This window comes from Miniopterus schreibersii, assembly GCF_964146895.1.
Source record: "Miniopterus schreibersii genome assembly, chromosome: 8".
Taxonomy (NCBI): Eukaryota; Metazoa; Chordata; class Mammalia; order Chiroptera; family Miniopteridae; genus Miniopterus; species Miniopterus schreibersii.
In genome coordinates this window covers 2,404,169-2,422,345 of record NC_138109.1, presented here as the reverse complement: position 1 = coordinate 2,422,345, position 18,177 = coordinate 2,404,169, and the positions used below count along the sequence as shown (strand labels likewise).

Genomic DNA, 18,177 nt, shown 5'->3' with positions numbered 1-18,177 from the left:
CTCTTTCTTAGTTTACAGCCTCAGACCTTCATATTGACACCCAGGGATGATGGGTGGGTTCCTCAGCTCTTTTGTGCCGTCCTGCATGAAAACAGTTTTGGAAAGAGCAGTGCAATCGCAGGACTCACGTGTCAGTGACGCTGCGACAGTGTGAGTGCGGCTGCCGAGGGAGCGCGTGCAGGTCGGCCGGACGGCACAAGGCGCAGAGCCAGTCGCAGCCAGGCGGGGCCCTGTCGGGCCAAACACAGATGCCACACGGCTCAGCAATGCCGTTCTTGGAGGAACAGAGCCCGGGGAGGTGGAGACATGGCCACACAGGAGTGTGTGCGCCCGACCCCGCCCGCGCCGGCACAGCCCCGGTGTTCTTAGGCGGGTGGACGGACACAGAAGCTGGCCCGCCGCGCAGCCGCGTGCTGCTTGGCCGCGGGAAGGGTGGGCAGTTGAGATACACCGGGGCCGGGATGTGCTGGGGGAAGGGGCCGGTCTCGAAAGTCAGGTGCCGTCGATTCCGGTTACAGGACGCGCGCGGAAAGGCCAGACGCAAGGGGGCAGCGGGAGGGAGTGTTGGGGTGACCGGGCCGTTCTGTACCCTGCCTGCGCTGGGTCACGGGACACCGAAGCGGAAGCCAGGTTTACGGGTTAATTTAAAACCCACATTCAAAACCCAAACTGGGGGAATTTAAAACCCACATTCAAAACCCAAACAGGGTTTCTGCTCACGTAGGGCTACTCTGGGATGATGTGGTTTCCTGGGGCTCTGAGGCCACAGCCGATTGTTTTCTGCTCGGAAAATTACCTGACTGTACTCTAAGCACAGGCGTCTCCTTAGACGTTTGGGGCGGGGTGAGTTATTCTGATAAAAGGGTGCTGATGACAGGAGTGTGGCCCTCACTGCTCTGTGCTCGATTGCAGGTGAGGCAGGTGGAGTCGGGGACCGTCCAGTTCCAGTACTTGCTGAGCCCGGACAGACACCTGGACACCCCCACGGGGCACCCCAGGGCGGAGCGGCGGCCCTCCCGGAAGACGCCCACATCCCCTGCGAGTAAGTGTTTGCAGGAGGCTGACTTCGGGCGCTCAGCAGGGCTCCCCGCTGTCCCCGAGAAGTGCTCAGTGCCGTGCGGGACGGTCATCGGGTTGTCGGCCGGGTGCCGTGGTCTGACTCGCTGGTCGCGTGTCTGCGTGTGGCGGGGGTGGCGTTGCGGGTGCCGCAGCGTGGCCGCTGTTCTCGCGCGTCAGCCGCCAGTCAGCTCGGCTGCTCGGCTCAGGTACCGGGGTTTTCGTCTCCCCGAGAGCCCCGCCCGGGTCCCCGAGGTTCAAGCACGTTCAGCCTCAGTTCCCTTGGGCGGCGACGGTTTTGGGTGCCCTCGCCCGTTAACAGCGCTGGAATGGGGCCCGTATGGAAAATATAAACTCTAGTTTCATGCCATGTACAAAAATGAAGTCTAGGTGGGTTAAAAAACAAGGCTTTAGAAATTTCAGAATTAGAAGGTCAGAAAGAAGAAAGGCCATAGAAGAGCTGCTCCACGTCAGTAAAAACCCACAACAGGAGGGAGGGTGGGCCAAGGGTGTGGACAGGGAACGCGCCGAGGGGAGGCCGGGGCACCCAGTGGGTATGAAGACGCGCCCAGCTTCACTGGTGACCCGAGAGAGGCAAACTCAAGTGAGGGATCGTCTCGCCCGCTCCTCGGGAAACTGGCTGACGAAGGTTAGTGAGGATTTGGGGAAGGAGGGGCCCTGGCCACCAGGGATGGACGCGGCACCACAGCCACTCCAGAGAGCAGCTTCCCAAGGTTTGGCGAACCCCTGACAACTCGGACGCCAAGCCTCGAGGCCCGTGGCGGGGACGGCTGGCTCTGTGCAGGGAGCTGGGCGCCGGTGCTCACGACAGCGCCGCTTCTAGGAGTCCAGACACAGCTGCCCCCGTCGGGGCGGCGAGTGGCCGATTTGCTCGGGTGGCGGGGGGCTGTGTCCACAGAGGGAGTGAGACAGCCCTTCGCAGTCACGGTGGACAGATCCCAGGACGGTGTGAGGGAGCAGCCGGTTCCGAGGGGCGCGAGCCTGTGCTGTCCTGTCTGACGACCGCAGACCAGCCCCGAGGCGCCTCTGTCCCTTGGTTTCCTCAGCTGCAAAGTGGGGTGCGTTACAGACCTAAATATGAAAACCAAGGCTTGTGAAGCCTCGGGGAAAAGCCGGAGAGTGTCTTTACCGCCTTGGGGCCGGGAAGGCTTGCTTTCTTTACCGCGGCAGACAGAGCGTGCGCCCCCGGGAGAAGGCCAGGGTGTGACCGTGGTCAAGCCCGAGCCTCCTGGGTGAGGGGAGACCCCCCCCACAGGCAAGAGGCAGGCCTCAGATGGAAGCATGTTTGCGATGCAAAGAGCCATTAGAATTAATTGGGAGACTTCCGAGATTAGAAAGAAGAAAGATTATACAAAGAGCTGCTTCCGATCAATACGAGGTAGATAAACAACCGGGGAGGAAAATGGGCCAAGGACGCCGAGGTCGCGGGGGGATTAGACGAGCAAAGATTTGCCCGAGGGCACGGGGCTGCCTGGCGCGGGGCGGACCCCACAGCTGCCCTCGCTGTCGTTAGCACCGTCATTGCTGTGCCGCGGCCGCCAGCCCTCTGGCTGGAGCGTCGGTGGGCAGTGGCCAAGGTCAGACCCTTTTAGCCACTGATCCAGGTAAACCCAGGTCCACGGTCCTGGGGCCCAGGGGCCCAGGGGGCAGCGGCGGGTGGGACGCGTCTCTGTGGAGATCCTCCGACCCCAGGCCCTTGGTGGGTGCGCACCCTGCGCCACACTGTCCGGGGCCGCGGGCTCCCACGGGCCACAGCTCCGTGTGGGGGCTCCGTCCTGTGACACCCCCCATCCTGGAGGCGCGTGAGGGCGTTTTCTCAGGGGGACCCCTCCCCACCCGGCACCCGGCAGATCCTTGCTGGGAGTCAGTGATGGGCCAGGTACTTTTTAGGCCCCTGTCCCCATGGAGCTGGCGTTTTAAAAAGCGACAACAAAGGAACAAATCGCCAAATGTTTCTGGTGGAAAAAGTCCTGTTTTCCTCGGGCGGGATGTTGGGGTGTTGGAAGCTGTGCGTACACGGGGCGCAGAGTCCAGGGGAGTCCCCCGTCCCTTCCCCTCAGTGCTGCTGGGAGCGTAAAACGGCTCGAAAAGCTCCAGCCTGTCGGAAAAAATGAGTCTCACGTGTGGGAGCCCCATGGCGCCGCCCGCCTGGGTCTGACCGACGTGTTCAGGTCCGGGCTTCCGTCCCCAGCTGCGCGGGGGCGGCTGGTCTGTGGCACCGGACAGCGACTCAAGGCGGGTGGTGCCTGAGGCTCGTGGGCCTGAGCTGTCCCGCCGCCCGGGTCTGTGCGGCTCTAGGGTGAGAGCCCCCGAGACGTCCGCGAACGAGTGCGGCTGTGTTCCAGTGAAACTGTTTACAAACAGGCTGGGGCAGGATGTGCCCCGTGGGCCGTGACGTGCAGGCCCCGCAGCTGTGGCTGTCTCTCTGTCACGTCTTTGTCAGGTGCGAGGGGTGGAAACGCCCCTCAAAGTAGCTGAAACAAGGGAGGGACCTCGTGGGCTCCGGTGACAGAAAATCCCAGAGGCGGAGCTGGCGTGAGACTTGGTGTGATTGTCCCTGCCCGTCCCCCCCCCAGCCTGTCCCCGCCCTCGAGCTGTGGGCACGGGCTCCCTGGGGAGGGCTGCTCTGCGCCGTGGCCCGGGAGCGCCACGCTTCTCCTTGGGCTTAGGGTCCCGGCAGAAAGAAGGTCTTCTATGCCCAGTCCCGGTAAAAGTCCAGAGAGGGTGCCCCTCCCTGTGCCGTGTCCCTTGCTGTCACCCATGTGGCTGTCACCCTGTGGGTGCGGCGGAGCCGCGGGTCCTGGTCACCACCCTCTCGGTGTGGGCATGGGCCGCCTGCCCTGACTGCCTGGTGGGCTGGGAGGGCGGTTCTGCGGAGGGGAGCTGTGGGCGCCGCTCTCGGAGGAGAGCGTGGAGTCAGGGCTGGCAGACCTGGTGACGTGGCCGCCCCGCGTCGTCCCCTCACTCCGTGGCCACCCTGGGCGGTCCCCTCACTCCGTGGCCGCCCCGGGCGGTCCCCTCACTCCGTGGCCGCCCCGTGTCGTCCCCTCACTCCGTGGCCACCCCCAGGCGGCCCCCTCACTCCGTGGCCGCCCCGGGCGGTCCCCTCACTCCGTGGCCGCCCCGGGCGGTCCCCTCACTCCGTGGCCGCCCCGCGTCGTCCCCTCACTCCGTGGCCACCCCGCGTCGTCCCCTCACTCCGTGGCCGCCCCGTGTCGTCCCCTCACTCCGTGGCCACCCCCAGGCGGCCCCCTCACTCCGTGGCCGCCCCGGGCGGTCCCCTCACTCCGTGGCCGCCCCGGGCGGTCCCCTCACTCCGTGGCCGCCCCGCGTCGTCCCCTCACTCCGTGGCCACCCCGCGTCGTCCCCTCACTCCGTGGCTGCTTCTGCGTGGTCGCGTCCAGTGTCGGCGGCCCTTCCTGCGTTTCACAGTCTTCGAGCGAGTAGGTGTTAGTCGCTCCTGCCACTGCTCTGCTGAGACGCACCCGTCCTCCGGAAGCCCCAGCGACTCCGACGGGAGCCGGGCACAGAGCAGGGTGGGCTGCGAGCAGCTTGTGGGGTTCAGGCAGGGGTCTCCCCACAGAAGCAGGGCACTTTGGGCCTGAGGTGGGTCCTGTCACCCCAGGACGGGCTTCTTTCTGGGTGACCGGCCGGGGGTGTGGGTCTCCCATGTGGGGCGCGGGACCTGCGGCCTGAAGTCCTAGGTGCCCAGCTGCCAGGTCCACGCTGTTGGCTCTCCGCCCGGAGCAGGCCCCCCGGCGCTGGAGGGATCGGGACTCGGACTCGGGCAGACGCGGGGCGGCAGTGTCGGCCGCTTTTCCGGAACCTTTTGGGGACCAGCAGTTCTGCGCGGGCGGAACCTGGTCTCACCTGGTTACTTAGCTGGGACTTGTCGCTGCCGTCGCAGCCCATCAACACGATCGCCCTCGCCCCGGGTCCCAGCGTTTGAAGGCCCTGCCTCCCGAGACCCAACGTAACCGGCTTAAACCTCCGTTGGTGGTTAATGTGTGATGCAGACTTTTCTTGCTTCAGCGTTTCACCAGCGTGCATGGGTCCTTTGGAAATCTCGGTGACGTGCGGCGGTCACTAAGTGAGGGACTCTGGCTCTCTGATAGGAATTACCCTTCTTATTTCCCCCGCAAACGACCGGGAGCCAGGGTCCATCCGCCTGCCCGGGAAGGCGTGCCGGGAGCCACTAGGGGGCGCCCCGCCTTCACGTTCCCTGGCTTGGCATTTCCCTGACCCACATTTTGCTTTGGCACGTTCTGGTTGTGTCAGAATCCGCTGTGTTCGCTCCACAGACTTAAGAACCACCCCGGGAGGGGTCACTGAAAATGTGTCACCACGGCGTTCCCAAGAAGGTATCGGGTTAGATTCTTGACTTAGTTGTGACCTGAGCTGTCGACACTGTCGGGCACGTGCCCTCGACAGGCAGTGTCCTTCCTTGGTCCTGCCACCCAGGAGGGTGTGCCCAGAGGAGCAGGGCGTGGGGAGCAAGCGAGCAGCTTTAAAGGGACCTGAGGGCCTGCTCTGCTGGAGGGCGCCAGAGAGCCTTCCGAGGGAGAGAGGGAGATGGTCCGAGCCTGGCCCTGGGACAAGGGAACTGGGCAGGTGAGGTGCTGGCAGCTCGGACCACCTGAGCGGGGAGCTCCCTCTGCGCCTCCTGGCTGTCCCTGTCCCCCACTGCCCATCAGCCTGGTGCCTCAGCCTGGGGTGAACCTGCCCGCCTTCTCCGGTGGGTTCTGGAGCAGCTGGAAGGGGCTTTGGTGGCATGTGGCCCTCGTGGGCACAGCAGGGCCAGTCTGGGTGGTGTTTCGTGTGCTCGATTCCTCCTGGGTGGGCAGAGGCTCCGTCGCTGTTATTCCTGTTTCATGGGGACTCAGAGCTGCGCAGGAAGGAGCTGGGCCTTCTCTGTGGACTGTGCGGCATCTACCATAACGGTTCTGCTGGCTGGTCAGCCGATGCCGAGGGCCCGCCGTGGGTCCTGGGGGCTCGGGGCTGCAGGGAAAGGCGAGGCTCATCGGCTCCAGCCCGCTCATGGTGCCTGCCTCTTCCAGGCTCAGACGTGGCCGTGTCAGCAGGAGAGGCCACCGAGGAGGGAGGGAGAGCCGAAGACAGTGGTCAGGGCCACGCAAGGGTCACAGGGGGCAGGAGTAGACCGTCTGGGGGTGGGCTATAACTTCTCAGGGGTCTAGACTGTCCTGAAGTCCAACGGGAAGTGGACAGTCTGGTGTCTACAGGGAACCCTGATGAGTGAGGCAGGGTGTGGCCCCCAGGGCTGCAGATGAGCCATGGTCCTTGGGGTTCTGGGTGGGTCACCCTGGCAGGCAAGTGCCCCGGTCACACCTGGGCCTCCCGGTGGGCAGAGGGGCCCCGTCAGGAGGGGCTCAGGGCCTGTGCAGCCCCACTGTGGACGGGAGGCAGTGATGTGTCCCTGCACACCCAAGTCTTCTAAACCACCGAGTGTGGGGACGGCCTGGTCGCTGCTGCCAGCTCTGAGTGGCGGCACTGGATACCCCTGAGGGGAGATGTGTCAGGCCCCGATGAGTGGGGGCTTGGGGTTCCCTGGGCCCTGCCCAGGCTGACGGATCCCTCCCCATCCCGTGTGCTTCCCTCCAGGCCCCCCAGTGCAGCCACCTCAGGGGCTCGCCACCTCCCAGAACTCGCCTGTGGGACCAGGGGTAAGTTGAGGCCTGACGGGATTTTCAGGGTTCCAGAACCAGTTATTAAAGGCTCCAGGGGTGGGACTGTTCCCCTTCATCTTTCAGGATAGTTGATGCTGTGTGTGCTTTCCTGGCTGAGAGGGTCCTGGGGCCGGAAAGGGAGGGACCACTGGCCAAGGTGGCCGGGGCAGCCAGGTCTCCCTCCTGCCCGTCCGTGCAGCGGCTGTCAGGGGGCAGCTGCAGAGGCTCAGTGGCCCTCGGTTTGCATGGACGGACTTTCTCCGCTTTGAAGCAACGTGTCTTCCCTGACAGTGTGTTTGAGGGCCGAGAACCGTCGGGATTGACCAGCCTTTGTTTTCTGCCCGAGACACCGAGGTGTGGCCTGCCCACTCCCCTCCCGACCTCTCTCCCAGGAGAGGGCCCGCAGTCACGGCTTCCTTCCCGTGGTCTGTGCCTGCGTGGGCAGAGGGCCTCCGTGAGATCACGGGAGGGCACAGTCTTCTCACCTAAGCACTCTCTTTCAGTTGTCGGTCTCCCAGCTGGCAGCTTCCCCGCGGTCCCCGACTCAGTGCCGCTCAGCCAAGCCCTCTTCCCAGCAGCCCGAAGGCTCCGAGCCCGCACAGGCCCCCGCGGTAAGTGTGCCCCAATTTCCTCTGGGCGGTGGCTCCAGGCTCCCGACACTGGAAGGCTTGGCTCTGCCAGCACGCTGGTCCCAGGTGGGGGACCAAGGCCATCGTGGGTTCTCTGTGACACCGCCCCAGGGACCTCCCATACCTCAGAGCTGGGCCACCTTCTGCCTGGCGACCCGCGAGCACTTGGCCTGGCCTCCCTGCCGGGGCTTGGTTGAGGCTCTTGCTCTACCCGAGACGGCGGTGTTCAACATTAAACCGCCCCAGGTCTGCGTGTGGGAGGGAGGGGTGATTTTGTGGAGATAAAAATAGAGGCTGATCCAGGCCTCTGGCTCTCAGCACACTCTCCCCTGCTGTCAGCGGGGAGGGGAATTACTGAGGCCCCCAACCCCAATCTTGTTGGGGCGGATCCCCTAAAACAGGCCCGTGTTCCCACTGACCTTGGCGAAACCCTCGGAGTTTCAAACCAAGCGCGGGCTGCTTCCCCTGCCGACGGTGTCTCCAGTCCTCCCTGTAAGTCTGGAGGGAAACAGCTCCGTGTAGTGACTTGTTTGAAAACCCATGGTGGCAGCCGGCAGGCCGCATCCTAATATGCAGGGCGGGGCAGGGGTAGGTTTGCAGCTGTGTGTATGGAAAATTAATTAATACATAATTAATAATTAATACGTAATACAAGACTAAACTCTGTGCTTTGTTTCCTCACAACTGTGCACCTACTTTTGCCCACCGTGGGCATCGGGGCTTGTGCCCGTGAAGAGCTTGCTTGCATCTCTGTTATTTCTATAATTATTTCTTTAATGCTCACTCGAGGACATGCTTATTGATTTTATTTTTATTTATTTTATTTTATTTTTCTTTTTTTAATCTGTCTTTATTGATCTCAGAGAGAGGAAAGGAGAGGGAGAGAGAGAGAAACATCGATGATGAGAGAGTCATTGATCGAGCCCACAACCGGGCATGTGCCCTGACCGGGAATCGAACCCCGATCGCCTGGATCCTAGGTCGACGCTCAACCGCTGAGCCACGCCCGGCCGGGCATGCTTATTGATTTTAGAGCTTGCATCTCTTACTGTTGGGGTTGCCTCTGGTCATGTGCTCCTTCTGAACCAAGACAGTGCGGGGAGCAGACTCGAAAGAGGGGGTTCCGGGTTCCCAGACAGGCCTTTCAGACAGGTGCCTTCTGCTCTGGGGGGAAGTGGACGGTGCGATGTGAGTGGTGTGGGGACGAGACGTCTGTGTGTGCACACGAGCCAGGGCCCGGGACACGGTCTGTGGCAGTGTCGAGGGAGGTGTCGTCTGTCTGTCTGTAAACGCGGTTTGGATGTTAACTCACCTTCCCGGGCATCACGTCTCTCCCACGGTTCTGAGTTGTTCGTAAAATCACCGATTCCTTCCTCTTTGCTTTACAACTCACATAAAATACAGGATGTCCAGATAAATTTGAACTTCAGATAAAAAAAAACTTTTCAGTATAAACATGTCCCAATTATCACACGGGACTTACACTAAAATTATTCACTGTTTCCCTGACATTAAAGTGCAGCTGAGCCTCTTGTATTTTTATTGCTGATGCTGACAATGTGATAGGCGGCTCCGGGCTGAGCCCCACCACTGAGCGTCCTCGGGGCCTCACCCGGGGCCTCGTTCTGTCCAACAGGGGTTCCCTCTGGAGGGCGGGATCGCACACCTGGAAGCCGACCTGAGCCAGATGTCCTTGGCCCCGGGAACGTGTGTGGCTGAGCAGCTGCGGGAGCTGCCTTTCACCCCTGTGCACGCCCCGATTGTGGTGGGGGCCCAGACCCGGAGGTGAGGGGCACACGGGGGGAGGGCGGCTGCCATCGCGGTGCCGTCGGGGCTCTTTGGCCCTCTGACCGCCAGGCCTTCCCCAGAGAGGTGGGTTTCCAGGGCTGCCTCTCAGCGGGCCCCCCCCGACCTCTGAGGACGCCTGTGTTTCAGCTCCGGGAGCAAGCTCTCGAGGGCCTGCCTGGCGCTCCTGCAGGCCCCCGGCTTCCCCGAGATCCTGGACGCCAGCAAGCAGCCCGTCGAGGCCGTCGACCCTACCGACCCCGTGAAGTTCAGCCCTCAGAAGGAGGAGTCAGACTGTCTGCAAGGCAACGAGATAGTGCTGCAGTTTCTCGCCTTTAGCAGGCAAGCTCTGGAACATCCTGTCTGTGCGTCTTTTCCTCGCTTTTGCGTTTCTTGCATCGAATGAAAACCTCTGCGTGGTCCTGACCTGGCAGCGCGCTGGGTTCGGGCCTCGGTAGGTGAGCGGCTGCCGTCTGTTTCTCTCTGGTGTGGCCGGCACTCTCCCAGCCTCAGGCCCAGCCGTTTCCTGTGCCGCAGGCCCTGCCTTGCCCGTCTCTCGGGCCCTTCACGGGAACGCGGGCAGCGTGTTGTCGGCCAGCTCTTGGGTGTTGGCGGGGCTCAGGGAGCAGGCCTCCCTGGCCACGCCGGAAGTGGGCTGACGTTGGGCGGGCTCCCCAAGGTCTCAGCACAGCTGTTCACGAGGCTGCAGGGGACAGCGTGTCACCTGCGGCGCCCGCTGTCTCCCCGTGGAAGTGGGTGACGAAAGCCTCGCTCTCTGCCGAGAACTCTTGATTAATTCGAGGCTCTGTGGATTCAGGGTGCCCCAGGACGACCAGGGAACGCCGTGGCCGAACACCGTGTATTTCACCTTCCAGTTCTACCGCTTCCCGCCCGCGACGACCCCGCGGCTGCAGCTGCTCAAGCTGGAGGAGGCCGGGAAGGCCCGCTCGGGCTCCCTGTCGCACGTCCTGGCTCCCATCCGTGAGGATGGCTCCTCGGACGCCGGTGAGTGCCGTGCCCCTGCCCACGCCCCGGAGCCAGCACCGAGCTGCGTCTGGAAGTTCCACTGTTAGAAAATGCTGTACAAGGAAGAATTCTCCAACGTACACAGAATTTGAGAGGCTAGCGTAATGAATCAGCTCCAACAGTATCCACTACGTCCCCGCCCAGATCTCTGTCCGACCGGCGCCGTAATTTCGTTGTAGAATTTCATGTGTAAATAGTCCCTTATGTGTATGTGAAAAACCACGGGGTCTTTTCTGAAAAACGTAAACTTAATACTATTATCCCGCCTAAAAATTAATAATTCCTTAATATTATTAACTGTCTACCCAGTGTTAAAAATTACCCGGTAGGGTCATACAGAGTTTTAATAGTTTGTTCAGCTCAGGCCCGGGTGGGAGTGGCGACTCTCACATTCCCCTGTCTGCAGTTGCCACCAGCGTCCCACCGTTTTTCACTTTATTTGTTGAAGTGGCCACGTGCAGGAATTGGTCATCGCGACTAGGGCAGAAACCTCTTCGAGGTGTAAAGATGGTAAGTGACTCCAGTTACGTTTGGACTCATTTGGGGCCTCTCGAAACAGGCTCTCTCGGCTTCCAGCTGCGCTACCTGGTGGACCCCGGGTTCCTGAGGCCGGGGGAGCGGCGCTGGTTCGTCCGCTACCTGGCCGTGCAGACGCTGCAGGTGGACGCCTGGGACGGGGACTCCCTGCTTCTCATCGGCTCTGCGGCCGTGCAGATGAAGGTAGCGGGCCCTGCGGGCTGGGCGCTGCCAGGGCGGGCGCCCCCCCAGAAGGTCCCACTTCTCCTGGTGCCGACCGCTGTCCAGCGCCGCCCTGCGGCCCGGCTTCCTTGTTTGCAAAGTGAAAACACTGCTGAGCTCTCTCCTTCCCGAAAGGAAACGGTTTTCACGAAGCCCACGTTCTGCGGTGCTGGCTCCATTTGCCCAGTTCTCAGTCCTACAAGCGGACCGGCCAGGTGATGGCACCTGCTCCTTCCGTGGGGAGGCGGTCGGTTCCCGGAGAGCCACGCTGACCCCATGCTTCTGGCCCCCGGGGTTGGGGGGCTTGTGCTCCGCACCAGGCCTGGCGTGTCCCCGGCTTCTCCTGCCTGTGGGCGCATCTTGGTTCTGAAAGGTCCGGTTCAGACCGTGGAGCTCTGGCCGACTGGACGTGGGGTTTGCTCAGTGTCCCTGCCTTGTCCTGTTGCTCTGTCCCCTCTCCCTCCCCACAGAGGGGGCTCCACGAGGGCGGCCCCCTGGCGTTTGCTCAGTGGGCGAATCGCTTTGCGCTTCATTAAGAATCTGTGGAAAAGCCCCGGCTGGCACCAGGGATCCTGGTTTTCGGAAGGTGGCTCTGCCTGGGCCGCGCTGATGCGCCTCCCTCCTCTGCAGCATCTCCTCCGCCAGGGGCGGCCGGCCGTGCAGGTCTCCCATGAGATCGAGGTGGTGGCGACTGAGTATGAACAGGACGCCATGGTGCCGAGTGGAGACGTGGCTGGGTTTGGCGGTGTCAGGCCGATCGGCGTCCACACGGTGGTGAGGGGCCGGCTGCACCTGACCTTGGCCAACGTGGGTAAGAGTCCTGGCAGCCTTGTCTGACCTCGTGCCATTTCCCGGGCAGCCCCTCATCTTCCCAGCTGGTACGTGAGCTCCCTCAGGGCAGTGGTCACCCTGTGGGCCTCATGTACTCTGTAGGAATTCAGAAAAACTCTTATTAGCTTGACCGCTGGGCCTCCCCTTGACCAATGAGCCTGCCCTTGACCACCAAGTCTGTCCTGGCACCGGTGGTTTGGTGTTCCTGATTTCTGATCAGGACTTGGGATTATTGGTCATCTTGGCCCAGCCCTCATTTTGTTTCTTGGTGCTGTCCCTGGGGCCCTGCTGTGACAGTCCTCAAACGCAGTGACCAGGAGAGACTCTCACTGGGAGCGCCAGCCCTCAGAACTGCCTCACTAGGGAGCAGGGAGAAGAGAAACGTTCCTGAAGGTCCACACAGCCTGGGGCGGGGGCGGGGACGGGAACACACTGTAGAGCCCAGTGCTGGGACCTTGTGTCACATGGTGTCCCAATGTCTCGAGATCTGCTCCTCAGGGAGGCTGAGCCCTGATTCTCCCCTTCCCACGTGCAGGGGGTCTGGGCTGGGGGTGGCCTTCTGGGGTGCGACCGGAGACAGAGGCTGCCTCAGGGCAGAGGGCCAGTGACCAGCCCACTCAGCCGCCCCGAGGGGACTGTGGAGGGACTGGGGTTGCTCTGGGCAACATTGAAAGCTGGGCAACACCAAGCCATCTAAGGTCTGTGGATCCGTGCCTATCTGGATAGGACTCAAACCTCTGAGGTTTTACTGGGGAATTTTCCATTCCTCAAGCCCCAGCCTGAGCGTAAAGGCTCGAGCCCCAGGGGCCCCGTCCACGGCGTCGGCACGGGCGAGATGCTGGGCCGCAGCAGGTGCGCGGGCTCATTAAGCCGGGCTCGAGGTTCCTGTCTGCTTGTTTACAAATGTAGGATCCCGGGCAGCTGGGAAAATAGACAATGTGGAAACAGCAAAACTCAATTAGGTTCCAGAGAAACAAACGAGCCGCATGTGAGCAGCAGACATTATTCAAAAGCTCGCAGGACCGGGGAGTTGCAGGAAGCTTTCAGCTGCCAAGATCGCGCTGGTTATTTTTACACTTAATTCACCAGCCCACAAATGTGCAGTGACTCCGGGTGTTAAAATCTTATCTTCAGAAGAAAGATTAGCTCCATTATGCGTTATCTTAAATTGTCATTTTCATGCTTTGCCTGCAAGAGGGAGATAAGCTCATGGGAAAGAGCCTGAGATACCTGCTCGAGAGGCTGAGCGCAGACGTGCCGGGGAGCGGCTGGCAAAAGACGGGCCGCACGTAGCCCACGCACGGCCCCTGCGCGGCCACGCTGCGGCTTCCTCTGCACGTTTGGCAATTTTTGAAAGAGAAAGTGTTGTGGCTCTTATTTTCTTATGAAGCTGGCGGTTCTGCACCAAGCCGCAGGCACAGGCCTGCAGGCCGGGCAACGGCTGTGGATCTGTCCAGGTGACGGCAGGTCCACACCAGTGTCTCTGTGCCTGGCTCGGCCTCGCCTGGGCAGCACTTGACCCCCCTAAACATCCATCCCTGCAAAGCTTCATTTTGAAAACAGCCAGGAAGATTCTGCACCCCTGGGTGCGTTTGGAGCCTGGCTTCTCCATGCCACTGAGTTCCATGCTGGCCTCGGTGCACCCGTGCAAATGCCTCACCTCGCAGGCTGCTGGGGCCCATCCAGGCATGAGAAGTCGGATGCGGCCTGCAGGCCCTCCGAGAGCCTGCAGCTCTAACCCACCCAGGAAAGCAGGGCTCCCGCCAGAAGGAGGGAGTGGGACCCGGCGAGGAAGGAGCTCCGAGGAAATAAGCTCCTGCCCTTTGTCATCTCTCGGTTGCAGATTCAGAACCGAGGGTGGGATGTGGGGTGGGTGGGCCAGAGGCGCGGGAGGGCCAGTTGGCAGCGGGACCTCCGCACGGGGCACATGGGTGTGGCATCAGGCTCTCGTTTGGTGTTAATGTCTCATGCTGGGCGTTTTCCATTCAGGTCACCTGTGTGAACAGAGAGGGAGAGATCCCAGCATGTTGCCACCTTCCAGGTTGAGGGTCATCTCCAACGACGGAGCCAGCCGCTTCGAGGGAGGCAGCCTCCTCATGCGTGGGGGCCCGCGACGTGAGTGGGCTGGCGGGCGGGCGGGTCGTGCATGGTGTGATTGGCGTGGGGCGGGGTGGAGTCAACCGAGGGGAGAAGGCTGCCTGTGCAGGTGCATGTGAGTGTGCCCGTGGGAGCGTGTGCTGTGTGCACGCCCCTCTGGATCTGGGGGCAGAGTGGTGGCCGCCAGCGCCCAGCTTAGTGCCCTGCCTGTGGACCTGCCTCCGTGGACCTGCCTCCGTGGACCTGCCTCTGTGGACCTGCCTCCGTGGACCTGCAGGCCACGCCGGTCCGTCACGTTGGTCAGACCCCGTGCCCTAGCCTGGGCTCTGTGGGAGCCGCCCTGTACCTCACAGAGAAATTATAACCCTACGAGCGGCATTTGTTCCTGGCCCGCTGCTCTCCCGCAGGGGAAGAGGGAATGGAGAGCAGGTCGGGACCACGCGGCGGCGACCAGTCTGATTACCACCTTTGCCACCTTAGAATGTGCGGGAAAGAGCGACACTCGCAGCCCCCTCTGGGCCATGTGGCTCTTGGAGGCTCGTTGCCTGTCTGCTTAAAAAGCCAGCTGTGCACTTTAACCTCCGGCTCCTCTTTGAACCTCCTAGGGGTGAAAGGCGTGGTCCAGGCGCACAGGCTGGCCGAGGTGGACAGTGAGCTGGCCGCCATGCTGTTCACGCCCACGGCCCCGGGGAGCAAGGGCCCCCAGGGCGCCGGCCGAGAGGGGGACGCTGTCCGCAGGCGCAAGCTGGAGCGCATGAGGACAGTGCGCGAGCGGGAGGCCGCGGGCGAGCGTGGCCGCCGGAGGAGCGGCGTGCTGGTGAGCCTGTCCCCTCGCTGTCCCCAGGGCAGCAGCCTGCCTCCGTTTCCTCCAGATCCCACCCGCGGGATTGAGAAAGGTGGACCGTTCAGCCACCAAGGGGCGTCCTCCCGTCAGAGCGACCGGGAGTGCTCTTGGTGAAAGTGGGTTCCGGGCCCCGCCCTGGAGATCCTGTCTCTAATTGGGTTGGGGCTCCTGGGAGCCCTGGGCTTTAAGAAAGCTTTGCAGGGGGTTCTGAGGTCCCCAGGGCTGGGGAGCGGAGCTGTGGCCGCTTCTACATCCCGGGTTGTCAGAGCAGTCGTCCTCACCAAATTCTCATTTTTGGCTGAAAGTCTAAGACCCTGTAATGTTTTGCAACTAGGAAATGGGAGGTGAGAACGGCTGCTCTGTGTGGGTTTATAGAGTAAAGAAGCCGCGGGGGCCTGAGGAAGCTCTGAGATTGCCCTTACCTTTAGGCAGATATCTGACCAGATGACGCCCCTTCCTCGGGGCGAAGCTGTGCCAGGGTCAGGGTCACCTGCTCCGCGCACTGTGTGCGGCCCTCATGGGTGGGTCGGGAGGGGCTCCTGCCCTTGGGTGTGCAGTGTGGGGAGGGAGGCTGTGCCCCATTCTGTTTGCTGGAGCTGGAGGCCGGCGGGTCCCACCCAGCCCACGTGTGAGGAAGGGGTGGGGGTTATTGCAGAAGAAATCTGGTGCTCGAGGTGGGCGAGGGTTATTGCAGAAGAAATCTGGTGCTCGAGGTGGGCGAGGGTTATTGCAGAAGAAATCTGGTGCTCGAGGTGGGTTGGGGGAAGGTGGCTAGAAAACAGCCCTAGAGGAGAGCATGCCCAGGACGCTGGCCCTGGTTCAGGCCCTTGGATCTCGCAGACTCAGCAGAATGTCCGGGCTCAGCATGCGCGGGACCTGCAGGTCATCGCCGCCTACCGGGAGCGCACAAAGTCCCAGAGCATCGCCAGGGCGCTGAGCCTGGCCATCACCACGGAGCACACCATCTACGCTGCGCTGGGCACCGCCGAGTTCTTCGAGTTTGCTCTCAGGAACCCCCACAACGCGTCGCACACAGTGACCGTGGAGGTGGACAACCCTGAGCTGAGGTGGGAGCGGCTTGGAAAGGGCGGGGCCGCTCCCTGTGGGCACGCGCAGGGGGAGCGTGCTCTCAGCCCCGCGCTCCCTGCAGCCTCATCCTGGACAGCCGGGAGTGGAGACACTTCAAGGAGGCGGCCGGCCTGCACACGCCCCTGGAGGAGGACATGTTCCACCTGCAGGGCGGCCTCGCCCCCCAGCTCTTCCTGCGCCCCAGGGAGACCGCCCACATCCCCTTCAAGTACCAGACCTTCTCCGTGGCGCAGGTGGGGGGCTGCTCTTCCAGGGCCCAGGGGCTGGTTGTTGGGCACACGGGGAAGCCCCACTCAGCAAACAGCCCTGGCATTGGGAAGCCTCTGAGCCGTGGCGCAGTGCCAAGCCTGAGGGCTCTGCCTCCTTGCGCCTTGGCACCCGCGCTGAGTGCAGTGGCCCAGATACCTCATGCTTCCTGTGTGCGTGGTGGCTGTTTCCGGGTCTCTCTACTAAACTGGCCAAAGGGCCTTCCCTAGACCTCAGGAGAGTTGGTGGACATGGTCCATAGGCACAAGCTGGACCTTCCCAGCATCTTACTCTCCACCTAGGGCTGTTGGCCCGCTTGTTACTGTCACATTTGCTCCTCAGCCAGAGGCAGGGACTGAGGGTTCCTGTAAGGATGTGAGGAGCGTGTGTGCGTGTGTGATGGGCGTGTGCTTCAATTTTTGGACAGCTGACCCTTGGGGTCAGTTCTCTGGGATAAAGATCATCCCTTAAATGGCCTGAGGAATCCCAGGGGCTCGCAGGTTTCTCTGTAGGCTTTGAGACGCACTTTGGGGACAAGAAGTTTTAAGGACAGAGGTGAGGTTGTCAGGCCTCTGGCTTCAGCAGAGCCGGGCCAGCACGTAGGAGTCCTCCTTCCATAGCTTGCGCAGCCTCTTTGGGGCGGTGAGGCTGGTTATAACAGCAGCCGCCCGGAGTGTCACCGTGAGAGCCAGTAAGGCCCTGGGTGGTAGCTGTTCCTACAGGTGGACGTTCTGCAGGTAGAAAGCAGCACCCGTCACCCCAGGACTCTGTCTGTGACCCAGTGGTGCTGGTTGGTTTCCCACAGGGCCCTGCTGAACTGAGAGATGAAAAGGGCACGGACCCTGGATCTCCTGGGAAGTCTAGCGCGATGCCCACCAGACGCGCCAAGGTGAGGGGCAGAAGACAGGCCTCCGATTGGGACATGCACAAGGCCTTGAGGTGCAAGCCCCGTGTCCTCTGAGTGGGCCGAGCGAAGTGTAGAGAGGCCTGCTGTGTCTCAGGCTGCGTGGGCCTGGCCTTGTAGCACCTCCTGAAGGTGCAGTCCCGCCCCACCTGGTGGACCAGGTCTTCCGCTTCCACCACCCAGAGCTCCCCTGCATCACTCGGTAGAAAGAGAAGTGGCGGCAGCCACGTGCAATACGCATGTGGGGGGACATGTCCACGTGCAGACCCTGTGCCGGGCGCTGTCCCCTTGGCGTGGGCTCCAGCTACGCAGACTGTGCCGCGTCTCTGGGCACGCCGGGGTTCCGTCTTGTGGGGCTGAGCGGGCCACGGAGACCACGTCCCTGTCTGCGGACGGGGCGGTGTGCACAGCTGCCCGCCAGCTGTGTGCGTCTGATGCGCCGTCGCCCGCAGGTGCTGTTCCGGGCCCGCGACGGCAAGCCCCTCGCCGTGCTCTGCCTCACAGTGCAGCTCCAGCCCCACGTGGTGGACCAGGTCTTCCGCTTCTACCACCCGGAGCTCACCTACCTGAAGAAAGCCATCCGCCTGCCTCCCTGGCACACGCTTCCAGGCAGGTCCCGTTGCTCCCCGTGGCCGGCGTTCTGTGGGCTCGACAGACGGGGGAAGGTTTCCCCCAAGGTGCCAGGTGGCATCGTTATCTTACCCTGTGGTGCTCTCGCTAGAGCAACACCCGGCACACCTGTCAGCTCGGCCTCCTGCCGGCACTGTTCCGTTTGAAATGGCGAGCGTCTCGCCTCCCCCGAGATGACGGGGCGCCCTGGGTGGCTGAGCGCACCCTCCTGAGAGCCACAGCACGGGGGCCATGCTGGGGACACTCCCCCTCCACCGTTTTCTGTCTGGTGCCCATAGAGCTAGCAGAGCCTCACGCTGGCACCTTGCTCCCAGCACTTGTGTTTACTCTCTGGCCGCTGCCTTCAGCCGAGTCCCCAGGAGGCAGCCGAGTCCCCAGGAGGCCCAGCGTCCCTGCAGGCGTGGGCGGTACTGTGGTGGCCCATCTCGGTACCTGTGCCTCCCAGACCTGCCGGGGAAAGACGTGTGACTCGGTATTTTCCACTCCAGGTGCTCCTGTGGGGATGCCCGGCGAGGCGCCCCCGGTCCACGTCAGATGTAGCGACCCGGGCGTCATCTGCGAGACCCAGAATGTGGTGAGTGGCGGCTCCGTCCTTCC

The 18,177-nt window shown here is 62.4% G+C and overlaps 1 protein-coding gene across 1 annotated transcript in view; it reads left to right on the top strand.

Moving 5' to 3' along the window:
* The window catches only part of NPHP4 (nephrocystin 4), a 43,789-nt gene that overhangs the window by 23,002 nt on the left and 2,610 nt on the right, over positions 1 to 18,177 (top strand). The window contains exons 12-26 of the mRNA XM_081144638.1: positions 913 to 1,042; positions 6,697 to 6,758; positions 7,265 to 7,372; positions 9,027 to 9,175; positions 9,326 to 9,517; positions 9,993 to 10,180; positions 10,761 to 10,921; positions 11,570 to 11,750; positions 13,760 to 13,885; positions 14,473 to 14,684; positions 15,552 to 15,778; positions 15,862 to 16,033; positions 16,852 to 16,935; positions 17,403 to 17,559; positions 18,069 to 18,154. Coding sequence (XP_081000764.1) covers positions 913 to 1,042; positions 6,697 to 6,758; positions 7,265 to 7,372; positions 9,027 to 9,175; positions 9,326 to 9,517; positions 9,993 to 10,180; positions 10,761 to 10,921; positions 11,570 to 11,750; positions 13,760 to 13,885; positions 14,473 to 14,684; positions 15,552 to 15,778; positions 15,862 to 16,033; positions 16,852 to 16,935; positions 17,403 to 17,559; positions 18,069 to 18,154 — 2,235 coding nt within the window. The remainder of the gene's footprint in view (positions 1 to 912; positions 1,043 to 6,696; positions 6,759 to 7,264; positions 7,373 to 9,026; positions 9,176 to 9,325; positions 9,518 to 9,992; positions 10,181 to 10,760; positions 10,922 to 11,569; positions 11,751 to 13,759; positions 13,886 to 14,472; positions 14,685 to 15,551; positions 15,779 to 15,861; positions 16,034 to 16,851; positions 16,936 to 17,402; positions 17,560 to 18,068; positions 18,155 to 18,177) is intronic.